General features: G+C 42.9%; 1 protein-coding gene across 2 annotated transcripts; it reads right to left on the reverse strand.

The window, feature by feature from the left end:
* On the reverse strand, positions 1 to 25,198 carry Mogat1 (monoacylglycerol O-acyltransferase 1). 2 transcript variants are annotated; one of them, XM_005070445.2, is made up of 6 exons: positions 25,105 to 25,198; positions 18,533 to 18,711; positions 17,492 to 17,696; positions 10,501 to 10,675; positions 8,601 to 8,779; positions 1 to 349 (listed from the first exon to the last, which is right to left on the reverse strand). In XM_005070445.2, the coding sequence occupies exons 1-6, from the start codon at positions 25,196 to 25,198 to the stop codon at positions 195 to 197; spliced, it is 987 nt and encodes a 328-aa protein (XP_005070502.2). In that variant the 3' UTR covers positions 1 to 194. The 2 variants fall into 2 exon arrangements, 1 of the variants encoding a protein (XP_005070502.2); XR_005879647.1 differs by lacking the exons at positions 8,601 to 8,779; positions 10,501 to 10,675; positions 17,492 to 17,696; positions 18,533 to 18,711; positions 25,105 to 25,198 and adding an exon at positions 482 to 780 and having other exon boundaries at positions 259 to 349.

Below are 25,198 nucleotides of genomic sequence, written 5' to 3' on the forward strand. Positions count from 1 at the left end.
TTTACCACTGGGATTTGTTGTATTTTTATTTATTACAGTATAAAATAACAGCAGCTGTCTCCATTACTAATAATACCTTTCAGCTGCAATTGGAGTCTACAGTCCAACAAAGAAACCCACAGTGAACTTATTTAAAATATTTATTTGTTTTTCAACAGTGCTCTCATCTTCCTTTATGCCTTGCAGATGGAGAGTCACTTAAAAACCAGAGTTTGGTGTTCTGGAATACCATACTTCCCTTTGTGCTCATCGAATAGTTTCCTTAGCTCCTCCACGTAGGTCTGATGCAGCTGTTCAGTCTGCTCTGGGGTCGGGTGTGGAGTCCGCTGGACAGGGATGGGGCGGCCAACTGTGGAAAACAGAACACGCATCACCCTCGAGGAGCAACCATTGCTCGGCCACAGCCGTGTCGGCGTCTGAGGGCTGGGCTGCCAATCCACATCTCTCCAGCCCGCGGGCTCCAGTCCTCTCCTCAGCTCACTGGCTGCCTGCCTCGTCACACCATCCCACTTGACAGCAAATAGAGTCTCCCTTCTCAGCGACACTGGGCTGTCAGGCTCCTGTGGTTTGACTTCTGAGTCAAACGCGCTGCTGTACCCGCAGGCTGCAGCTGTGAGTGGGGGAGGCGTTGCCGTGTGACACGTCACCCTCGTTCTCTCGTAGGCACAGCTGACAGCCAGACCACAGTGTTCTCATTATGACTGACTGAAGTGCTCGGGTCACGCGGCATCCCTCTATTCTGACTCATTTCTTTCTTTTCTTTTCTTTTTTTTTTTTTTAACCTTTCCAAACAATCGAAAGTGTCACATATCTTTACAGCGAAGCATCTGTAGGACAGAAAGTCATATAATCACAGAAACTGAAAGCAACCACAGCTCACTAGGAAACCAGTTACATAAGTTGAGCGACATTATTTACTGGAATCCTAGGCAGCTATCTTTTAAAAAGAAATAAGTAACACGGGGACGCATAATGTCTAAAATGTCAAAGAAAAGTTGCAAAATAAAGTGTGATCCTATCTATGAAAAAAATTATATTTCTAGGTGTACCAGTATTTTTAGTGCACCAAAGAAAAATCTGAAAAGACCAACATTTCCCTCTGGGAAAGGAGAAAGAGATAGGGCTGTGTTCCACAAACAAAAAAAGCATTTACTTCACCTGTATAATTATGAAAGTGCCGACTAGTTGTAAATAAATCTGGAGGTTTCTGTACATATTTAAAAAGATGTTTATATAATAAGCAACCTCAGAATTTTAAAGAGAGTTCGGAAATAACAAGTCTTTGGCGCCTATTTACGCTCCGCCATCTGCTGGCTCGATGCTGCTACTGCTCCAAGGCCCGGATAAGCAGGGTGGTCAACTTCAACCCTTGCTGCAAGCTGCTTCTTCTAAAGTCGTTAGCTTGGGCGTGAGGCCTATGCACATGACCGTAAGGGAAAAATGGGAGTACACATCGGGAGGGACATCCTTTGTCTTTCTCTGAGTTACATACAAGGATGAAACCGTGCCAGTAACAGAAGGTTGGGTATTTAAGAAAAAAACTAAACAAACGCGAAGGAAGAGCTCAGGCAGCAAGCCATAAAGAGCATGAATATTGGAGTTGAGGGACATAGAGAGAGGAGTGACACACCCACACTGGAAACTGCTGAGTGTTTCAACAGACGAACTCTCCAAACGCTTATGGACAAGTTTCTTTGGTCTTTTGGAAGTCAAATTTCTGCACGGTAGACTTCAGTCCCTTGATGCACAGAGAAGGGAAGGACATAACCCAGATGAGCTGGTGCCTGCCTGGAGTTCTAGCACTCAGGAGGCAGAGGCGGGGGCACCAGAGGTTCTAGGGCAGCCTTGGGGTATCCTGGATCTACCTTAGTTTTCTCTGTGGCCTAAATTTTCCTGGGGATGGGATGAGAGAGTACACCTCGAGGTTCTCAAAGCTTCCTTCCTGGCAGTTCTGAACTTGGAGGGAAGGAAACTGAGAAGCCTGTATCCAGACTGACCGATAAACTCTAGTTTCTGGTGAGGGTGTCTCAGTGAGAGAGGCCAGAGTCAGGGGGCAGGACGCGGTGGGGACTGATGGAGAGCCGTTGCTGTCTAAGCCTGTCCAGCCAGGGAGCTGCTCCCAGCTTAGTGTCACACACTTGTGACCTCTGAGTCAGGGCTTCTTTCCTAAGACACCAAGGCTGAATTCAATCCTATTCCCAAATTGTTAAGTTTCATTAAATTTCAATGGGTTCTTCCAGGCACTCAAATACACACTTTTCTAATGAATTAATCGTAAGACCTCCTCTTGTAAGATGCCCATAGCCCAGTTGTCTTTCCCTGAGATGCCAAAAGTTCCAAACCTGCTCCCTAATCCCCAGGAAGTTAATATTTAAGCCTAGTGTTATGGGATATTAGTTTAAGATGTATTATATGCGATATGCCGTGAACCATTCGTCTAACGATGCAAAGATGTGTAGCATTTTTTTTTCATGTTGCATTTGTTTAACTCTGTGAAACTGTGTTACTTTGCCTGTCTAAAAGAACTGACTGGGAGTTTGAGGCCAGCCTGGTCTACAAATCAAGTTCTAGGACAGCCATGGTTGTCTCAAAAAAACCACCACCAACAACAAAAACCTGATTGGTCTAATAGCGAGCTGAACAACCAATAGTAAGGCAGAATAAAGGATAGGTGGGGCTGGTAGGCAAAGAGAATAATAGAAGGAGGAAGAGAACAGGGAGAGCGGACATGAGGGGCCAGCCAGCCATGGAGTGAGAGCGAATGTAAGACAGACAGAAGAAAAAGAAAAAGCTCAGAGGCAAAAGGTGGATGGGTAATTCCAGTTAACGAGTGCTGGCTAGAAATAAGCCGAGCTAAGGCCAGGCATTCACAAGAAAGAATAAGAATCTGAATGGGATCTATCTGGGAGCTGAGTGGTGAGCCCCTCAAAAAGCCAACAGAGCAGAAATAATGAACAACAGCCTGGCATTCTTATCAGAGGGCAAAAGGGATAATCTAGAGATAACAAAGCACAAAATGTGATCATCGAGACCATACTTAGACTAAACATTCAAGGAAGTTAATCTAGTAGCTATGAAGTGAAAACTGTAGCAGTGGGAACAAGTTCCTTTATGGTTTCATTTTGACACTTGTTTCTTGAAATTGAACTGAGCCCATACTGGAAACATTAATGTTTATGAGTGTTTGTCAGATGTCATGAAATCAAATGCTAGAACAACCTATGGAGGTGTGCTGGCTGGTTTTGTGTGTCAAGTTGACACAAGCTAGAGTCATTAGAGAGGAAGGAGTCTCAGTTGAGGAAATGCCTTCATGAGATCAGCTGGTGTGTTCCAAGTTTTCATTACGTTGTGGCTGCCATGCTCCAATATTGCAGCTTTCAATTTTGTGCAATAATTTGAGTTTGTCTGCTCATCTGTGTCCTTCCATGGCAGTCCTGTTCATCTTTTTTAAAAAGATTTATTTATTTATTACATATACATGCCAGAAGAGACCAGATTGAATTGTAGATGGTTGTGAGCCACCATGTTGTTGTTGGGAATTGAACTCAGGACCTCTGGAAGAGCAGTTAGTGCTCTTAACCGCTGAGCCATCTCTCCAGCCACCCTGTTCATCTTTATGAGGTGTGCTAAGTTTATCTGGGATAGAGAATAGGAAAAACCCAGCCCATGGGACAATAGCACCAAGGATCCCTATCTTGCTCCAAATCCATGCTACAGCTGTGCAATATGCACCTAGGATAGAGGACAAGGAGTTTCATGGGCCAGTGCAGAAAGCAGCAGGAGGCATTGGAAATAAACGATAAATTTTTTCTCATGGAAGTAGAAAATAGATCTCCCAAAATAAAAACATCTTTATTCTGTTTGTCTGTAGTTAGAAAGATTCCATTGAGTTTAGAACCTGCATGGGTTATTTTGCTTTTAGTCAGTCTCACTGTGTAGTCAAGCTGGCCTTGAACTCACTAAGTAGCCTAGGCAGACCTCAAACAGCCTCAGCTTCTCAAGCACTGGGATTAAAACTTGTGCCATCACATCAGGCAAAACTCTCCTAGTCTGGTCTCATGTAGAAAGATCCCCCGAAAGGACAGGCCAGCGTATGTGAACAAGTGGGGTTGTGGAGAAGCTTGGGAGCTGGAAGAACCGAGTTCAGATCCAGTCTCCGATGGATGTCTAAAGAATGGCCAATGTATGTACATGCATGCATATGTGTTCTCTGTGTGCATGGAGGTACATATGCTGTCACTTACGAACCTTCATTGAGCAGTCAGTATGTTGTACTAGGCACTGAAATGCCCTAAGTAAGCAGTGTGGTATGCCACTTTGGCACAGGGATTATTTTGAGCTGAAGGCACTGAAAACAATGCAGAGGGTACTTCTGCGATGCGAGAAGGGCATTATTGGATTCCCTTTCCTTTCTCAGAGAAGCTAAAGTGATGTTCTCCTAGACCAGGAAGAAACAGTCTTTTCAGCAGACAGGGAAAGGTAGCCAAGAGAGCCACCTGCAGACCCTGTAACAAAAACTCTTTCCAGTCTTTTTTTTTTTTTTTTTTTTGATTTCTCTGTATTGCTTTGGAGCCTGTCCTGGAACTCGCTCTGTAGACCGGGCTGGCCTCGAACTCACAGAGATCCGCCTGCCTCTGCTTCCTGAGTGCTGGGAATAAAGGTGTGCACCGCCAACGCTGGGCCTCTTTCCTCTCCTTAGTCTCTGTCTAATACATTTTAGCTACTTTTCCATAACTACCTATCCACTCACTACCTGTCCCTACCCACTTTGGTGAGTTCTTCTCTTCCGTGGGGCTCCTTCACACATGGGAGGTCTGAATACTTTTCTCTGTTGATCTGGTTCACGCCACAGAGAGCTTGGGCCCTGCTGGAAATGCTAGGCAGAGTTTTACCTCCTCTGCATTCATCCTCAGGACTTCTCCCTTTTAATCTCTCCTGTTTTACAAAAGAAACAAATTGCATTCCCTTCCTTTCCTTCAATTTCAGACATTCTTTAGCCTGTGCTTCCCCCACCAGTATATGGTGGATTGGAATGAAAATAAAACCTGTTTCCTTATCTTTTTTATTTAAAATATTAAGGATACCATGAGCACTTCATCTACCTTCAATCATTCCAGTGTGCTTTGTATGCATAACTTCAACATACGTAGGGCTTATTATCTTTTTGACTTCTTTTGAGACAAGATCTCATTTAGCCTAGGCTGGCCTTGAACTCATTATGAAGCAGAGAATGGCCCTGAACTTTGGATCCTCTTGCTTCTAGCTTCCAAGTGCTGGGATTACAGGTATTCACCCACCCTACCCGTTTTTTGTTTTTTTGTTTTTTTTTTTTTTTGGTTTTTCGAGACAAGGTTTCTCTGTAGCTTTGGAGGCTGTCCTGGAACTCACTCTGTAGACCAGGCTGGCCTCGAACTCCCGAGTGCTGGGATTAAAGGCGTGCGCCACCACCGCCCGGCTCACCCTACCCGTTTTATACTGGTAATCAGACATAAGCTTTGTGCTTGCTAGGCAAGCATTCTACCGATCAAGTTACCCACCCACCTCGTCCCTTATTAGGGCTTTTGTTTGTTCATTTGTCTGGTTTTGAGGCAGGGTCTTGTATGTGGCCCTGGCTAGCCTTAAAGGTGAAACAGTCTTCCTGCTTCTGCCTCCCAAATGCTGGGACTGCAGATACGTAGCACCATGCCAGGCCTGCTTTCTTTCAGCATCTGAAAGTAGGGCATGGATGACACTAACTCAGTCACTTGAGTCATCCTGACTATTTTATTCTCTAAGAATGAGAACAGTATCCTACACATTGCCACGGTCACACCCACAGAGACGTACCAACATGCGACATTTTACACATAAGCTACATTCAAGCTCTGCCAACGGCTTCATTAGCCATGCTTGCATCTGTTTCTCCAACTCAGGACAGCTGTGTATTTCTGAATGTCTCTTCCTCTCTGTTATTCCAGAAACTGAGGAGTGTTTTTTTTTTTTTTAAATGAACCATTTGTCTATTTCCTCACATTTTGATTCAGGTTAACACTTTGGCAGGAATCCCTGCTCAAGGAAAGCTCAATACACCCAAAGCTCTCAGCAAACTGGTCAGGATGGCTCTGAGTGCAGTCTGCATGTGCACCCCCTCCCAGCACTGGGGTGGCACAGTTTTGCTTACACCGTGAAACGTGATCCCTGGAGAAGCCCAAGAGAAGATTGGCCAGTTACAAGTACCTTCTCTCTTAGAATTGGAAAACCTAAGCTGTGAGAGAAAGAAACACTCATAGTAACTCAGAGACAGACTTCAAACCTCGCCACTCCTTCAGCCCATCTGCAAGATGCATGACGAGGATTCTTTATCAATATCAATCTGTGTACAGCCGGGGCTGTGTGAGCCATGATTCATTATGCCATGCCTACCAAGAACCAACCAGTCCCTCTTTCCCTCCCTCCCTCCCTCCCTCCCTCCCTCCCTCCCTCCCTCCCTCTCTCTCTTTCTCCTATTTCTTTTTTCTTCCTTCCCTCCTTCTTTCTTGTCTTTCCTTCTTGCAGTACTGGGAACTGAATCCGTCTTTCACATGCTAGGTGAGGCCTCTAAGCCATATAGAATCTAACTAACCATGGAGCTATGTCCAGGCTAGCCTTGAACTCACTCTGCAGCCCAGGCCAGCTTTGAACTTGTGATCTTCCTGCCTCAGCTACCTATGAATTGGGATTAGAGGTCCATGCTTATTCCGGTTCCCACAAGTCAAGCTGTTTGGAACCTTTGACCCCCTTCTCTGTTGTTGGAAGGTTATGATAATCGGGCCGTTATGAAATGTTCCTATCATTTAAAGGTTTCAAAAAACAAAAAACAGGCTTCTGGAGATACCGTGAACTCAGAACCACGGGAGTAAGCAGAGGGATGAGCCAAGGAATGTCCCCTCATTCCAAGCCTCCCAAAGAAGCGCCATGCACAGCATGAGTAAAAACATCTTGACAGCTAGCTCACATTTGACTCTGGTTTTGTCAGGAAAGGCCAATCTTACTATATCAGATACCAAAGCCACTCAACTTAAAAGACAAAGTTAATGCAATGAGATAATAACAACAATCTTTTAACTCAATAGAATGTCCTTTATTTTCAGTATTCACAATTTTATGTGAGCATATGCACTACATCTAATTAAACTTATTCCCCAACTCATAACTTGTATCTCTCCCTCAAATAAACAGCATAACATAAGGGAACAAAAGTGATTAACTGATATGATGCCAAAGAAATGAGCCCGTTGACCATGAAAGTACAGTTGTACTCTGAAAAGCATCTCTGTGTTCCCCTAGTAACTAGCCAACAAGCTGCTACATTCCATCTGAGTTAAATATGGCAGCTAAAAATAGCTCCATGTGGCTGCATCTGAATTGCAAAGCTCATATAAAGTGACAGCAGAAAATGCTATGTGTATACTCTTAGCAGAAAGGGTTTCTGTGGAGGCAGGAGGATTAGAAGTTAAAGCTCACATGGCTACATAGTGAGTTTCAGGCTAGCCTGGGCTACATGAGACTCTGTTATGAAAAAGAAAGGGGGTAGGGGAAAGAGGAGAAGAAGGAATGAAGGAAATCATCTTCTAGGGAAACTAATCTTTAAAAAAGTCACTGTATTCAGACTTTAGTTACTTGTTATTGTGGCAAAAATATTATTTCCATTTCATATAAAATGCAAAGCTATGGGTAACTCTTCATGGTTCAGGACTTTCTCATTTTCAACTTCCCCATCTCTTCCAAGCCTCAGAAGGAAATTATTTCACTTCTGCCGCTTATTTATTTGTTTACTTTTGAGTCAGCTTTGGGTGTTGCTCAGGCTGGCCTTGACCCTGGGTCCCTCCTGCCTCAATATCCTAAGCAGGTGACATTACGCAAACCGCACCAGCCGGGCTCTACACCCTACTTTCCCATTTCTTCTCCCCATCTCTAGTCATTCAAACATGCACCTTTTATAAATTTGATACAGAGCATATATAAACATAGGTAGCAGCACAAAGCATGCTTTTAGTAAGAAACTGATGGCGGGGTATGTGTGACTGTTAGCCTCTGAGGTGGTTTGCCTATCAGTCAACTATTGTGCTATAGGAAAGATCAGAGAAACATGTCCACTTAGGAGCACTAGAGATTTCATGTCTAAACTTGGACTCTACTTCAACAGTGGAATTACACAAGGTAACCAACTCTCACACTTATGGGAAATAGAGATAGTTCGTTAGATGTGCTTAGCATTGTTAAAGTTCAGTTAAGGTCCAAGAGTGGTTCTCAACCCATGGGTCGTGTGTGACCCCTTTCTGGAGTCAAATGACCTTTTCACAGGGGTCACCCAAGGTCATGGGAAAACACAGATATTTGCATTACGGTTCATAACAGTAGCAAAATTAGTTATGAAGTAGCAAAGAAAATAATCTCATTGTTAGGGATCATTACAACATGAACTGTATTAAAGGGTTGAAGCACTAACATAGTTGAGAACCACTGGTCTAAGACATTAGGAAGCCCAAACTCAAGGCTACTTCTTTTGAATGATTAGCACCTAGACAATAACAGTAAACACTGTACGGGGTAAGATTGTTGTATTTATTTGATGTACATACCAACAGTGTAGATTGGCTTCCGATAGGGCATTATACCTCGGGCATAGATCAGTGGCAAGGCAAGCCCCGTTAACTCCAGCAGTCTGTTTTGTGCAGTTCGAAGCCACGAACCTTCAGGGTTGCTAACTTGGTTATAAAGCTCATTTTCACCAAAAGAAAACACTGGGACCAAACTGGCTCTGAAGTTAACAGAAAGGAAGGACACAGATTTTACAAATTGAAGCCAAATATCTTTTCAGTTGTTTAAGTACATGCACAAATGTGTCTGCAGGTGCACACACATGTACATGCTTAAAGGCTGACAGAAAGTATCTCTCCCTCAGAGCTGGGGCCATGTGTGTTTGCAGGATGCCTGAGTTGTGAGTACTGAGGTCAAAACTCCACTCTTCATAATTGCACTGTGTAATAGTTGAGCCATTGAATCTCTCCGGCCTCAAGGATACTAATTTAAATAATTTACTTTCAAGAAAACCTTCCAAATTGTAAATGTGCCCGTGACATTGAATCTTCATAGTCAACTCGGCTGGATTTGGACCCCCCCCCCCAGGAGACACATCTCTGGGTGTGTCTGTAAAGGTATTTCTGGAGACATTTTAAATGAAGAGGGGAAGATAAACTCTGAGTATAAGTGGTCACATCTCCTGGGCTGGGATCCTGTATTGAATAAAGAGGGAGAAAGGAGAAAATGAGTTGAGAAAGTGGGCTGAGTTCATTGCTTTCTGCCTGTAGGCTGTGAGTGCAGCATGACCAGCAGCTTCCTGTTCCCCAAATGCCTTCCCTACAAAGATGGACTGTATCCTCTGAGACCGGGAGCCCAAACAAACCCTCCCTTCCTCCAACTGCTTTAGATTGATTTTCTTTTATGTCCATTGGTATTTTGCCTGCATGTATGTCTGTGTGAGGTTGTCAGAAACCCTGGCAGGAGATCCAGATCCAGCTGCCATGTGAGTGTTGGGAATTGAACTTGAGTCTCTGGAAGAGCAGCCAGTGCTCATAACTGCTGAGCCATCTCTCCAGCCCCCTTCAAACTGCTTTAATCAGGCATTTTTTCAGCAATGGGAAAAGTAACTACTACAGTATCCAACCCTTCCCATGCTGTATTCTATCCACATTTGAAACACAGAAGCTGCAAAAATGCCGGGCGTTGGTGGCGCACGCCTTTAATCCCAGCACTCGGGAGGCAGAAGCAAGCGGATCTCTGTGAGTTCGAGGCCAGCCTGGTCTACAAAGTGAGTTCCAGGACAGCATCCAAAGCCACAGAGAAACCCTGTCTCGAAAAAACAAAAACAAAAAACAAAAAAACAAAAACAAAACAAACAAACAAAAAAAACCAGAAGCTGCAAAACTTCCAAACACTTCAAGCTGTATTGAAATCTTTAGGAAGTGCTTCAGCAAGGTAGCCATGGCTAGAATTCTATTCTGTAGAAAGTCAAGTTTGGGGTAAGCTTTTCTTTTCATTGGCTTCTATTCATTTTGTTGTAAGTTTACAATGGGTGTGTACAATTTTATGTATCCTGTTGTTGTTGTTGTTTTAACTGCTGCATGCTGGGCCATTCCAGCTGCCTTGGCAGAAAGCGTCTCCTTCATTCTCAAGAAGCCGTACACCTGTCTTTATTGGAACATTGACTTGGAGAATGCTCTTTAAGGGCTGGAACAGTTATTATTATTCTTTGTGCACATTTAATGTCTTATACTTTTAAAACATACTTACCCTAAACAAATAGCCACTTAACTAGGCCAAGCAGGGTGGTTCATACCTGTAATCCCAGGACTTGGCATGCTTAGCAGTAGGATCATCACAAGTTGGAGACCAGCCTGAGCTACATGGTGAGTTCCAGGCCAGTATAAGCTACAGAACAAGACCCTGTCTCCAACAAAACTGGAAAAAAAAGCCACTTACCCATTGGTCAAGGCAATCTTAACAAATCCTTTGCGGTGGCGGATACATAGGTTATAGATTCCTGGATGGGCCTCCAGTGACTCCTTTGAACCCCCAAGGACAATGACAGAAATGTTCCCACCTCCGTCCTTGCTCAACACATGAGATATGCTCTTCTTAGAAACAGAAACCGTCCCTTAGTCAAACAAATAGAAAGTATAACTAGCCATTTCTTCTGAAGAATTATTTTTTGAAAATAATATTCTACAGCAATGTGATGATTTTGTTATGATTCCTGCTATTAGAGAAATATAAGGTTTTGAATGACTCATTTTCTCTGTTTCTGTCTCTCTTTCTCTCTACAGGGTCGCACTAGACTTGCTGGCTCTCAACTCATTAGCCTAAGCTTAAATCAAACTCATGGCAATCATCCTACCTCAGTCTCCAATGTGTTGGGGTTACATGTCACATCTGGCTTTGACTGGCCCTTGAGAGAAAAGGCAGGCCCTGATGGGTGAGAGGACGAGAGAATATATATGACCTTGTGTGGATGTCTCTGAACTTTCCCTGAGTTCAAGACATGTCATTTAGCTCAGAGTAACCGGAGTGAGAAATGAGGCATCTCTTTTCTTGCAAAGACAGCCCCCTGGGTCTTGACACATGACCCTTCTAGTTCTCCTCTGGCTACTTCTTGTGCCCCTCTAGGCTCCATTTCCAACCTACTGCGCAAGCTGCTATTTCTGAGAGATCTTTCATTACTTTGATTGTCTTCGAACCTCATCTACATCCATGAACTCAACCACCACTTATGTGACCTGAATTCTATGAAACCCATCTCATGGAATATATTCCTCAGCTTCCAGGGCCACATCGCCAATGGTCAAATGGAAATCTCCACTTTGACAGCTCAAAGACACCTCAAGTTCACCTATCCAAAGCCAACATATCAAATTATTCCTCAGAGCATGTACCTGTGCTAACATTAACGATCAAGACAAAAGATTCCATCACCCATCCAGTCATCCAGGTTGAAATATCAGTCTGTTGTGCAAATTCCCTTTATTGAACACTTGCTCATAATGTCAGATACTGATAATAGTGATACTACATATACGGCTGCTGCCTACCTGAAGACGAATCAAACATGAAGTCTTGGAACACTAGCAAACAGTGTTCCCTTCTGGGTTTCTACCATGAGAGCACTGTGTAAACAGAGATTTTTCTGTCCTGCCCCATCCTGCAGCTGCTTCTAAATAATCACTCAGAGGCTTAATATTATTTACAAACTGGTTGGCCTATGGTTCAGGCTTATTACTAACTAGCTCTTACATTCTAATTAATCCATTTCTATTAACCTATGTATTGCCAGGTGGCTGTGGCTTTTACCAGTGTGTTGGCATCTTGTTTCTTGGGTGGCTGGCTTGTGTCTCCCTCAACACTGCCCTTCTTTTTCTCTGTATTCAGTTTGGCTTTCCTGCATAATTATGTCCTGACTTTCTATAGGCCAAAGCAGCCTTTATTATCAACCAATGAGAGCAGTATATATTCACAGCAGGACTATCCCACAGCAGCAACGTACCAGCCTAGTCTTCATTGGGTCTCCCTGAATTCTACCATCGGTAGGCCTGTCAGATTCTACCCATCTAATCTGCCTCTACGCTGCTATGTGAAAGATCATTCTATCACAAAACAAACATAGCTTTTTTCTCAAAGCTACTCACAAATTCCCTGCGGCTTACTCGCAGAATAAAGTCTAAAGTCCTCTGTCATCAAAGGAAATCGCCAAGCTTTGTGGGCCATACAGGGGCTCATTCAAACCTTCCTGGCCCACTGGCTGAAGGGAATGAGTCAGCTGCTCGATTAACAAGAATGGATGCTTTATCCCAGGTAGAACTGGCTCAGTAGTCACACACCTTTCATCATCAAAATAGCAGAAGTCAAAGAAAACAATTTGGTTTAACAAGAGAAACTGCTCGTCAAATTGTCAAACAATGTGCCATGTGCCCACGATATTTACCTGTGATTAATTTAGGAATAAATCCTTGAAGCCTGCTTCCTAACCATTTATGGCAAATAGTTATTACTCTTATTGCAGAATTTGGCAAATTAAAATAAGTGCACGTGGCAGTTGATACACATTCAGGTTTCTTAATGGCCATTGCATAAACTGAAGAAGCCACTAAGCATGTGATGTGATAAGTCATTGTTTAAAATGTTTTGCTTACACGGAAATTCCTAAAATTATAAAAACAGACAATAGATCTGGATATATTAGTAAAGCATTTCAGCAATTTTGTTCCCAATGGAAAATTGAACACAAAGCGTAACAGACATTCCTCATAATCCTCAAGGACAAGGAATTGTGGAGCATGCCCATAGCACCTTGAAAACACAACTTCAAAAAAATAAGTAAAGGGGAGTTGTACCCCCAGTGTCCACATAATGCATTTAAATCATGCACTCTTCATTTTAAATTTTCTGAATGTGGATGCCCATGAGCAATCTGCTGTGGATAGATTCTGGCATGATGGAACTCCAACAACTTTTGCTCAAGCCAAATGGAAAGATCCTTGTACTGGATTACAGAAAAGACCGGATCCTGTTTTAATAAATATGGGGTCGAGGGCATGTGTATGTTTTCTTGCAGGATGTGTATGTTTTCTTACATCTGGTAAGGTGGGTGGAGCAGAGGAACGAGAGGCCTGATGATACTGCTGGGACCCTCCCCCCCAATGAATTCGAACGAATGCTGAAGCTGTGTTCCTGACCCTCTGATGTCATCATTGTACAGTCTGAGAACGGAAGGACACTATGGTTGGAGGTTTCCAGTTTCTCAACAAACCTGCTGCATCAACTTCCCAGACCTCTGTGAGTTTTTATCCTGGATCCAGCCAAGGACGGAATGTCTAGTGGTTTATCCATACTGTATCTTGTGACATAGAGCTAATTTTTTTTCCAGTCGAAACTCATTTCTGCTGTTGCCTCAGAGACTTCCCCTCTGGGGGAAAAGGACTCATTAGGACAGCTGAACACTACCATGGAAATGATGTGTGGCTAAAGCCCCTCTTCATTGTGAGGGGGCTGATGTGAGGAGGAGATGGACAAAAGTTTTGCAGTTAGTATTCAGTACTCAAGGACTGTGGTATTTCAATCTTTGGAAGTTAGGACAGCAGTGCATTGGACTTTGAGATAGGAGAAAAAGAAAAGGTTCAGAATTGTGGAGTTATTCATACTGCACCCACCATGAGAACACGTTATTGTCCTTTGATTGAATTGAAATTATGAGAATTGTAATCCAGTCAATTATGTGTCTATTGTTAACCATACTGGAATTATTAATTTTACAACCTATGCTATGCTATATAAGTGTTAATGAATGAAAAAAGTCAGAGCTCATTCTGATAGGAAGTTGACATGATACTTACGAATCTTTAGATACAATCTAATTAAGAAGGCAGATTTAGATCTTGATACAGCTAAAACTACTGGAGACATCCTAAACCAATTTTAAAAGGCCATTTCATTTTGATTATCCTTTATTCCTTTAATAGGAGATGTAGCCACAAAAGCATACGCATTGCTTAGCATGATCAAGCTTGCTTGTGAACTCTCAGTGAAAAGTTGGCTCAGAGGTGCATGGCATCAAGCTATGCACTATCCCCTAAACTTTTTATACAGAGACCAGTAGTCAAAGACAGGTAAGAGCTTTTTGTCTCCAGGCAACCTAAGGAAGGTCACACATGACAGAATGTGTGTTCCAATGACTGGTAAGGCTGGAAGTTGAAAGAAGTCAACCTAAGACAGACACAGTCATCTGTCCTGTAGCAGAAGCACAGGTATTAATTAATTAAATGTAGAAGGGGAAATTGTCAGAACCCATAAAGGTGGCTCCAGTTCCTCTTGACTCAAGGTCAGAGAGTTCAAAACTGTCCTTAGTAAGTCATAAAACCTAGGACATGCTACTGTAGGATGTTTTAGAGGGTGTCTTATCTAAATAAAACAGACTTGGTCTGAGATGTGGTTACTCCTGACCCTCAAGGCTGGATAATGGGAAACTGAGTCTAAGGTGTTTGGAGGATTAAGGAAAGAAAGTCGGTTTGTTCCTTATACATGATAAAGGCCTTTTCCATGTCCCCCTTTTGGTCTGGGTACTTAAGAATGTTTAAGAATATACCTGGGGCATCCAGTATTCACTTGACTGCCCTCCCGACTCTATCCCGTGTCTCTTTTTCTTAAGCATCTTAACCTGCCGTTTCTCAATCCACACTCCCCCTCTCAGTTATGAGCCAGGCAAGTCAGATGGATCTGACTGAAGCCCCACAAAGCTGGGTCATGACGGTCCTCTGCACCAGGTAAAAGGCTGTGGTGATGAACTCCCTGCTACCTGCTCCAGCTTAGTAGGCATCCAGATAGAATATAAGCCTTGAAACACATACAGTTGTGCTGTCATCTAGTGGTTGTCTACCCTCCAAAATGGGCCAAGAGAAATGGGTTGTACTTAGGGCTTAAGAGAATCTGTAGCCATAGAAACTTCATGTGTGGGAGGTAAGTCACTGGAGGAAGCCTTGGACCACACACTGTTCTCAGGATCCAGAACTGGGAAATACTGCTGAGAATGTATTCACATTAACAGCCTAATTCATCATTAGCTACAGATTGGGGTATTCTTATTTAGCTTTTAAGACATGAAGGCTGCAGCAAAAGGGACCATTTTGTGATACTATAAACTAATAATGGTGAGTGTGGTGGCACACACCTAGGCAGGTGGCTCTCAGTGAGTTCAAGGCCAGCCTGGTCTACACAGCAAGTACTAGGACAGCCATGGCTACAGAGAGACCCAGTCTCAAAAGATGAGTAAATGCGACAATGATGGCACACAGCGCACAGATTTAATCTCAGTACTAACTCTAGCAAACAGGAATGACTGTGATCACCATATTAAGAAAGACTCTGAGACTGTGTCTGATGTGGTCATGGAGAGCCGAGTGCCTGCTGTCTCTGTCACACCTGTTCTCAAGTACCCAAATTTACTAGTGATTATGCTTTGAATCAGCAAAAAGTAAATTTAAAATCTATTTCTGTGACTTTTTGGAAATTAAAATTTTATCTTTAATTTTGTTCCTTTTATAAAACTAACCCAATGTCTACCACATAAGAAGAAAAAAATCATTTTCTTTGGTTGCTTGCGGTGCTAGTGTGCCCTCTAGAGGTTATAGAGTAGATCATGCAGTAGTTTGGTGGGTAGGGCGCCCTCTAGTGTGGCCTGCAGCACTCAGTCAGTGAACTGAGTTCTGTATTTGAGTCCACAAATAGGCAGACTCCCTGCAAAGCCAGCGCAGATCCTAGTGCTCTGTATTGTAATGATTTCCAAACAGATACATAACGATGGAAGTGACTTATAGGAAGCCATGACAACCTGAAAGGCAATGGAAAATCTTTCCCTAACTAGGTCACTGATACCGAAGTTATACTTTTTCTAAAAAGGCTATCTTTATACTCAGAAGCTGCAAAGGTAATTATAACCACCCTACATAATCTTGATAACTGTAAACTATTCTGTAAGCTACTGAAGTGCACAGTCTAAAAGCCAATCAAGCTGGAAAGGCAACTAGAGTCTCTTGAGTTGAATGAAGGCTGTTGGCATGAGCCTAGGCTTCCATATATGTTTACATCGCATCTCTGAAGCATTTCGGGCTGGATCTGCTCTCAGAATCAGTGATTAAAGAGTATTCCATCCACTCACAGGCACAGTGCACACACCTACAATCTCGGAATTTGAGGGTTAGCAGCAGCATTGTCAGGAATTCAGGACCAGAAGGCCTGCCTGGCCTATAGAGTGAGGTCTGTCTCAACAAAAGCAAACCACACCAAAATCAAACCAAATCTAGTAGCAGAATTGCAGAGGGATTACTTTTTTTGCCTTTTTCTTTTCTTCCTTCCTTTGTTCCTTCCTTCCTTCCTTCCTTCTATCATTTCTTTTTTTTTTTTTTGAAACAGGGTATGTCTGTGCAGCACTGGCTGTCCTGGAACTCACTCTGTAGACCAAGCTGTCGAGGGGTGACTTTTTTTTTGTTTGTTTTTTGTTTTTTCGAGACAGGGTTTCTCTGTATTGTTTTGGAGGCTGTCCTGGAACTCACTTTGTAGACCAGGCTGGCCTTGAACTCACAGAGATCCGCCTGCCTCTGCCTCCCGAGTGCTGGGATTAAAGGCGTGTGCCACCAACGCCTGGCTGAGGGGTGACTTTTATTTCTCTCTTCCCTTCCCTCCCCTCCTCTCCCTTTCCTCCCCTCTTCTCCCATCCCTTCTTCCCTTCCCTCCTCTCTCCTTTCTTTTCTTTCATTACAGATCTGGGGGTAGAACCAGGCCATGCTCATGCTAGACAAACACAGTACCACTGATAAAATCCACAGCTCCAGGAGGTACACATAACCTTGGGTGTCAAAGTCAGAACACTGAGTAGTTTATGTCACTATTGATACTGCAAGACACAATAGAGGACATTTCCCAGTTCTAACATCCATAAGAGTACGCAAAGTGCCTCTCCAAAATATGATTTTCACTTAAGTTTGATCCAGGACTATTTTTCCACACTTGAATATATTAACTACATTCACCGATTTATTGGTCCACTGGATTAATGTTTGTTGAAAATTCCTATGTTGCTATCACAAAATGAAACACCTGTGATGGACATAAGAAGAGAAGGCAGGAGTGAGTGTGAGAACACCACAGAATACAGGAAGCAGAAAATCAAGTGGGTGCTGTATGTGCTGCTGTCACCCCAGAGCGCTGTAGGAACAGTGGCTGTATCACTGAGAACAATGGCTATGTCACTGAATGCTGTGGGACCAGTGTCTTTGTCACCAAATGCTGTGGGGCCTGTGGTTTTGTCACTGAATGCTATGGGACCAGTGGCTATGTCACTGAATGCTGTCTGTGGCAACAGCAGATGAATTGTGGGAACAGTGTCTATGTCACTGAATGCTGAGGGAACAGTGGCTGCATCACTTACCCAAGCTCATTACATATTCTCGGAAGAGTGGGCATCGGAACCAGCACGAGACCACATGAAGATATACCGTAAAACCGGGAAACAGCTTCTTGAAGTCTGAGTAATTTACGCAAAAATTTCCAAAGGCTCCAGGCACAAATATTCCATGAGGGTGAAACCCGAATATATAATTGTGCCCTGGATCCAGCTCCTGGGTTTTGATGAGCTACAGCACATTTACATTGAGATAAGGAAACAGAACGGCCCTCATTAGTAGGAAGTGGAAGGGTTCCCCTCTACCCCTTATGTCAGTGAGAAACGAGAAAACAATTCATCCTACTTTCCTGGGTTAGAGATATTTTGACATTTCTAAACTGTCTATGGAACCCAGGTCCCATACACAGCCTCCCAGACTTTGTCAACCTGGCTTAAGACTCATTTATTCACTAGGACCAATGTGCAAGCTTTCTCTGGGATGATCTGAATCTGCCTGTCAATCACCACAAAACAAGGATAATTTAGCCGGGCGGTGGTGGCGCATGCCTTTAATCCCAGCACTCAGGAGGCAGAGGCAGGCGGATCTCTGTGAGTTCGAGGCCAGGCTGGACCGACAGCCTCCAAAACAATACAGAGAAACCTTGTCTCGTAAAACCAGAAAAAAAAAACCAAGGATAATTTAATCTCCCGTGCAACAGTGTAAGATTTGAGGGCTCATGAGAGCAGAAGAGAGCAGAGAGACTAACATCCTCACTGCTGGTGTGGATGACTTCTTCCTAAAAGGACAAGCTAGTCTCCTCTTACTCTGCCTTTTGTATCTGCCATGAGATCATGGGACCTGAAAGTAGTTGAATATTGGAACCATAATATTGCCCCCCCCCCGGATTTAGAACTGTGAGAAATAAATTTCCTTTATATGAATCCGAAGCTCAGGTATTCGTTATGAGAACATAAAATGGATTGAGGCACACCCTGTCTGGGAAGCAGTGGAGGCACACAGGATGAAATCACACCCCCACTGCCCTCCCAACTCACAGTAATACTTTAGAGGAGAGTTCTACTCACATGAATTGGGAAATAGTCCTTAAAATGCCTCCACACAGTCAAGTTTTTGACCCAGTTGACACTCCTGCCTCCTTGCTCTGGGGTTTGCCAGTCAAAGTAGAACCAGGTCAGATATGGGATGTAAAGGAACCAGTAGTCGTATATGATCAACATTGCCATGATCCCAGTGCACACCTGTGCTGCAAGAGAGGGAAAAGCCAGGTGGAATCAGTCCATCAGTCACTGCACCCTGTTCTTCACAACCGCTGGTCATGGAAAGTAGAAGATTTGCTACTGTAGGAAATCTTGTCTTCCTATTTTGACTGTGCATCACAGTTCATGAATCCACGTAGAGGGCACGTGTTGGCCACAGCCTCCATTTTCAAGACCTCTATTGTCAGAAACAGAAATAACATTGTATTAGTTACGTTTCTACTGATGTGACAATATGGCATGACCAAGTCAACTGATAAAAGAAAGCGTTTCATTTGGGTCTTAATTGTTTCAGGCTGTGATTGGGAAGCAAAGGCTTGGAGGCAGGAACAGCTGAGAGCCTCTATCTGCAAGCAGCAGGCAGAGGGGGCACACTTGGCTTTGAGAGCCTCAAAACTTGCTGGCAGTGATACACCTCCTCCAACAAGGTCATACCTTCTAGTCCTTTCCAAACAGTTCCACCAAGGACCAAGGATTTAAACAAATGAGCTTATGAGGGCTACTCTCATTCAAACCACTACAAGCATAAAGGGAGCACTTCATGGTCTAGTGTCTCTGACTGCTTGCTATGTTTTATGAGAGTCTCTCCAGTTTTAACAATATTGCTTAAAAATACAGGGCTGGGGAAGGGTGGAAAAACTTGACCTGAATTTTGACAACAAAAAGATAACTTTATAATAACCCGCATGGAACTTACTATGTAGACCATGCTGGCCTCAAACTTACAGAAATCTGCCTACCTCTGCCTCCCTTATGTTAGGTTTAAAAGATGTGGGCCACCACACTTGGCCCAAAGAATACAGTTCTAAATGTTTGACTTATATATTATAGATTAACACATTTATAAGTCAGGTATGGCTCTGTGTACCTGAGAGACTGAGGACTGAATTGCAGGCCAACCTAGAGCACATAGTGAACCCCTGTTTTGAAATAAATAAGAAGAAATATATCAAGAAGAGAGAGGAGGGCAGAATAAAAGCTAGAGCCTAGTAGATGATGAGTGTTCACTAGTGCAGACCACTTTAGGGAGTGATACTTCAGCCTTCTCTAATGCAGTGAGGCCTCCTCTCTAGAGTGCTCTCCACACCCCAAACTCCTGTCTCCCCCTTTTCAATCTTGTTAAAAAAGTGTCCTGTACCAAGGATACATCAAGGCATCTTGGTGATGGCCACTGCATCTAACCCTGAGAAATCACAGCTCTCTCTATGACTCAACATGTAGGGTTACCCCTAGTGATTACCTGAAGCCACTGCCAGTGAAGGCCAAAGATAATATGCTTTTACCAACATATATGTATCTGTGATAAAAATTCAACTCATAAATTTGACACAGTAAGAGACTAGCAAGATTAGTAGCAATGAAACAGAGCAATTAAAGCAATATACAAAATATAAATATTATTCAATAATTAATAATCATTAATTCATTTATTTGCTATTAAAGCTTTCTTTCTGGAACTTCCTAATTAATGTTTTCAGACCTTGGAGATTCTAGATAATTAAAATCAGGAGAAGTGAAAACTATACATAAACCAGATTAGGAGGGACTACTATATACTATACATAAATACACACACATATATATATATATGTTACAACCTAGAATTGTATTTCTATTTACACACACACACACACACACACACACACACACACACACACACACACACACACTTTTCCCATTATGGATCTAACCAAAATACACATGTGAATGTAGCTGAGGACTTTGTTACTTGTCTCCAATGTCAGCAATGTTAAATGTGAACAAACTAAAGGTTGGTTAGTTAGTTTTGTGGACTGTCTTACTGTTTGTAGAAATACCAAGAGTGTGTTCAGAAGCAAGGCAGAGAGGCTTTTCTTTGCTCCCATTCCTAGCAGGGCCATTCCCTCTACTTCAACTTCTATCCACCCAGGTCAGAGCACTGAAAATTCACCACCTTTGATTAATTTTCTGTTTACCTCAGTAAGCTGTGTGAAGGAGTTACAAGACATAGAAACCCACCTCATTCTATATTCAGAGTTCTAGTGGGTGAGCTAAGATGAAGTAGGGAAGGAAGGAGCAGGTATTGGGCGGGAATCAACTCCTGCCATTTTATGTAAGGGAACTCATCTATTCCTCCTAGCAACCTTCAAGGTTCACACCATGGCTCATAGTCTACAGTTGTGAAACAGATGCCCTTGGAATTGGAATGTCCATAGGATTTGTACTGGGATCTGACTAATGGCTAAATACGAGCACTTAAAACACCAATAACACCACCAAACCAAACCAAACAAAACCACAAAACACCCAAACCACTATCTCCCCATGAATAGTATAGCTTAGACATATCTGTTGTGCGTTCATATGTGGGTTTGTTTCCACAAAGATGGAAAAACTGACTTCAATAACAAACTGACTTCATTTCAATTGCAGGGTGATCCAAAAAGGGGTCTAGAAATGGAATACCCCCTAGTTTCAAATGAGGAGCACCTCAAACCAGCTGCACAGGCTCCTCTTGAATATACACAGCACATCTCTAACTACCACACATTTCATATGCATAGTAACTAAGTGATGAGTCTGCAATTGGACTTCCTAGGATAGATTTCACCACTGAAAGCTGTCTAGCCAGGTGCAGGTTTCTTTACCTCTTGAGTCTCAAAACCTCTGTCTGTGAAGCGGGCATTCAGGTTAGAATGTGGGTGTGTACCCCAGAGGCTCATGTGTCTGCACACTTGGGTCCCCATATGGTGGTGCTTCTTTGGAACATTGTAGAATTTTTAGGAGGTGGTCTCTACCTGGAGGAAGTGGGCTATAGCCCACCCTAGATGGGGCTCAAGTCTTCTCTGCCATCTGGTCCACCAAGATGCAAAAAGTCCTAGCCACATGCTCCTGCCATCATGACTCAGCCACAGTGCCTGTACCTTCTCAAGTTGTGAGCCAAGGTAAATCCTGCCTCCCTTAAGTCACTTCTGTTGGGCGCTTTGTCTCAGTGCAGAGTAATTAATACATGGTTTAATGACAAGCCAGGCAGTGCTGGCACACACTTTTAATTCCAGTACTTGGAAGGCAGAGACAGACAGATCTCCGTCAGTTCGAAGCCAACCTGGTCTAGAGAGGACATCCAGGGCTACACAGAGAGACCTAGTCTCGAAAAAACAAACAAACAAACAAACAAAAATAGTAAATAAGTAAAATATATGGGCTAATGACAACATCTGTTTCCAGAGGTTGCTGAGGGCAAGTGCCTGGCACAGAAGAAGTGACAGACAAACTTGAACCATTATCACAAAATCTCCCTTACCATCATACTTTGAAGAATGGGGGAAATGATGAGCAAAGAGAGTATCAGCCTTATTCCTGGTGGTGGTGGTGTGTGTATAAGTCTGACTGTGCACGCACAAAGGCTGGAGGAGGTGTCAGGTGTCGTCTTCACCTTATTCCTTTGAGGCAGGGTCTCTCTCTCTCTGAACCTGAAGCTCTAGCTCTTCTAAGATGGCATCTTGGAAACCCCAATGACCCCTGCTATCTGCTCATCACTGCTCTGGGGTTACGGGTGTGCACAGACCGCTGCCAGGCTTGTTATACAGGTAATGAGCACTCTTTATCCAGCAAGCCATCATGTCTCCAGCTCCATGTTTTTTTTTAACATGAAAAATCACATGTTATTATTCATTCTAAATGTCAAGAATTAGAACATTCTTATGCCAGCTGTTAGGTGTTATGAGTCTGGCATTGTAACTTCCTCACAAATGTTATATTTAATGAAATCACTGCAATGGTTGTCAGCACTAATGCAACCATTGTCTGTGTTCTGACCTTTTGGGTTTCTAATAAATTTTCTCTATAAATGTGTATCAGTGTATTTCCCCACATTTTTACTTATTTCATGGGACAAAAAGTAACAACTAGCTCACTGTGCAGAAACACCTTAGTCATGACACTTAGCTGTCCAGAGTCTATTTCAGTTAAAGCCAATTCTTCACACGGCTTGAACCCTTCATAGTTTATATCATAGAAGACAGTAGTTTTTAAATATTCTACATATAACTGGCTTGAAAAAAGAAAACATTATACATACTACGTGACTAAGTAGCATCCTTACTGTTTTTATCTCCCTAAGCAATTCAGAGTAACTTGGTTCTCTTAAATTGGAAGTCAAAGACGTGAACACAAAAGTTTACTTCAACAGCTCTCAAAACAGATGTCTTAAACCTACCAAATTCACTGACTTCTACGAATTCATGGCCTGACTTTTAATGTAATTTTTATTTATGTACTTATTTTTTGATACAGGGTCTCACTATGCAGTTTTGGTTGTCCTGGAACTCAGTATGCAGATCAGGCTGGCCTCAAATTCACAAGAAGAGATTCACCTGCCTCTGCCTCAAGTGCTAAGATTAAAGGTTGTGAGCCACCATGACCCACTATGTTCCTGACTTTTAAGGGTTGATCTAAGTATGTTTGGAATTAAAAGTCCAAGGTCAATCTCCATATACTACTTACTCCCTGTAGGTTTTGTACTTTCTTCATTTTTTTTAAAGGAACTGTGTCTCATTCAAATTTTTTATTGAGATGATATTAAAATAAAATTAACCTGTGTAAAGAAAGCAATCCAGTTGCATCCAATGCATTCATGTTTTGCAACTGCTACAGGCAGAGTGTTCTTTACACGAAATGCCTGGAGCTAAAAGTAGTTAAAATTTTGGATTTTTGTCCCATACAGACATCTGGGGATGGGTCAGATGTATTTGTTTTTTAAACCTCCTCTAACTTATTGAGAAGCACGTGATGTGCTCACACTTAGTCTGCTACAGTAGAGGCGTGGGTTTCCACGTGCGTTGTCATGTCACTGCTCCGGGTTTTCTGTTTCTGGAGGATTTGGGGTTTGGGGTTAGCAAACTGGGGATACTGAACCTGTTCTTTTGTATAGTTACCAAACTTCTCAGTTACTTCAGAATAAAACCTTGTGCCTATTAAGTATCTCACCTTCCCTTTTTTCCCTCTCCTTAACCTAAATCTGCACTTTGCTCTTCCAGATTTATCTACTCTGGATATCCTATAAAAGGGACTGCACAATACATGGAGTTTTGAGCCGAGCGTTGGTGGCGCACGCCTTTAATCCCAGCACTTGGGAGGCAGGGGCAGGCGGATCTCTGTGAGTTCGAGGCCAGCCTGGCCTACAAGAGCTAGTTCCAGGACAGCCTCCAAAGCCACAGAGAAACCCTGTCTTGAAAAACAAAAACAAAAACAAACAAACAAACAAAAAAACCATGGAGTTTTGTTTCTGTTTTTGTTTTTTGTAAGTCTCAGGGAAGGCTGCATTCCAAGACAGATGAGCTAGAAATACTAGGGCTGGAGCCGGGGCATCCATGCCAGTGTTTAAGATCTTTTTAGTGATCCTCATAGACAGTCATGGTTGAGATCTGTGAGTGTATTGAACAAATGAAACTACTTCCAACATGCAAAAGCATAATGCAATGAATGTCATTATCATTACTTTAGCCCAACTGGTGTGGCGCTCATTGTCTTAGCCCATATAGACGATTTCTGTTTTTAGCAAGGTTTAGCCATAGAAATTCTCAGTCATTCCTCTTTTTCTCCTTTTTTCGCATGACACACGAAGTACAGACCTCCAAGAACTGTCCACGGAGATCTGGTTCCTGTACTGCCTTAGCTTGAAAATATTCCAGAATGCACCACTGAGTGTATAATTTCCAAACAAAGGGCTCATAAGCCCAACCCAAACATGTAGTTGCCTCAAGGCATGACTCTGCACCTAAGTGCTGATGTAACTGGAAAAGTTAACGCTAAACACGGAAAAGTAACTGTAGCTCTTTGTCCTGAGATCGAGGTGGCAAAGGCTTCAGGTTTTAAATATCTATAAGCATTAATTACCCATTTAAGAGTCAAGGGATCCAGAACAAATTGACAGCTTTTGAGGGACTAACCTGCAACTTTTCTATTACACCAATTTTCTAGATGGGGCTACGGCTACATTTGGGAGAGTAGAGTTACCCAAATTCACGCAGCTGTGTGTTTAAAAACCTGTTGTCTTCCATTGTAGGTAAGACACACCTCGCTTTAGAAATAAAGCCAACGCATAATGACACAGGTTTTTAATCCCTGTACTTGGGAGGCAGAGGCAGGCCTGGTCTACAGAGAATTCTAGGTCGGCCAGGGCTGCATAAAGAAACCTTGAGAAATCAAAAAAGAAAGAATGAAAGGAAGGAAAGAAAAGGAAAATAGCAGAAGGGAAATAAAGTTGGCCAAAGTTATTTGCCACAAGTGAAGAAGAACCCAAACCACGGTAGGTGAATGCCCTGTCTGAACTGGCTGACTGGAGACCGGTAGGGTGAGAAATGTGGGTGGAGGAGAGTGTGGCACAGCGGGGCTCTTACCCATCAGGAGGAAAGAGAAAAGCCCCACAAGCACCGCCGCGGTCTGCAGACACCGCGCCAGCGGGATGTTGAGTGCCGCGAACTCGAGTTTCAT

Source organism: Mesocricetus auratus, unplaced genomic scaffold, assembly GCF_017639785.1.
Source record: "Mesocricetus auratus isolate SY011 unplaced genomic scaffold, BCM_Maur_2.0 Super-Scaffold_100010, whole genome shotgun sequence".
Classification (NCBI taxonomy): Eukaryota; Metazoa; Chordata; class Mammalia; order Rodentia; family Cricetidae; genus Mesocricetus; species Mesocricetus auratus.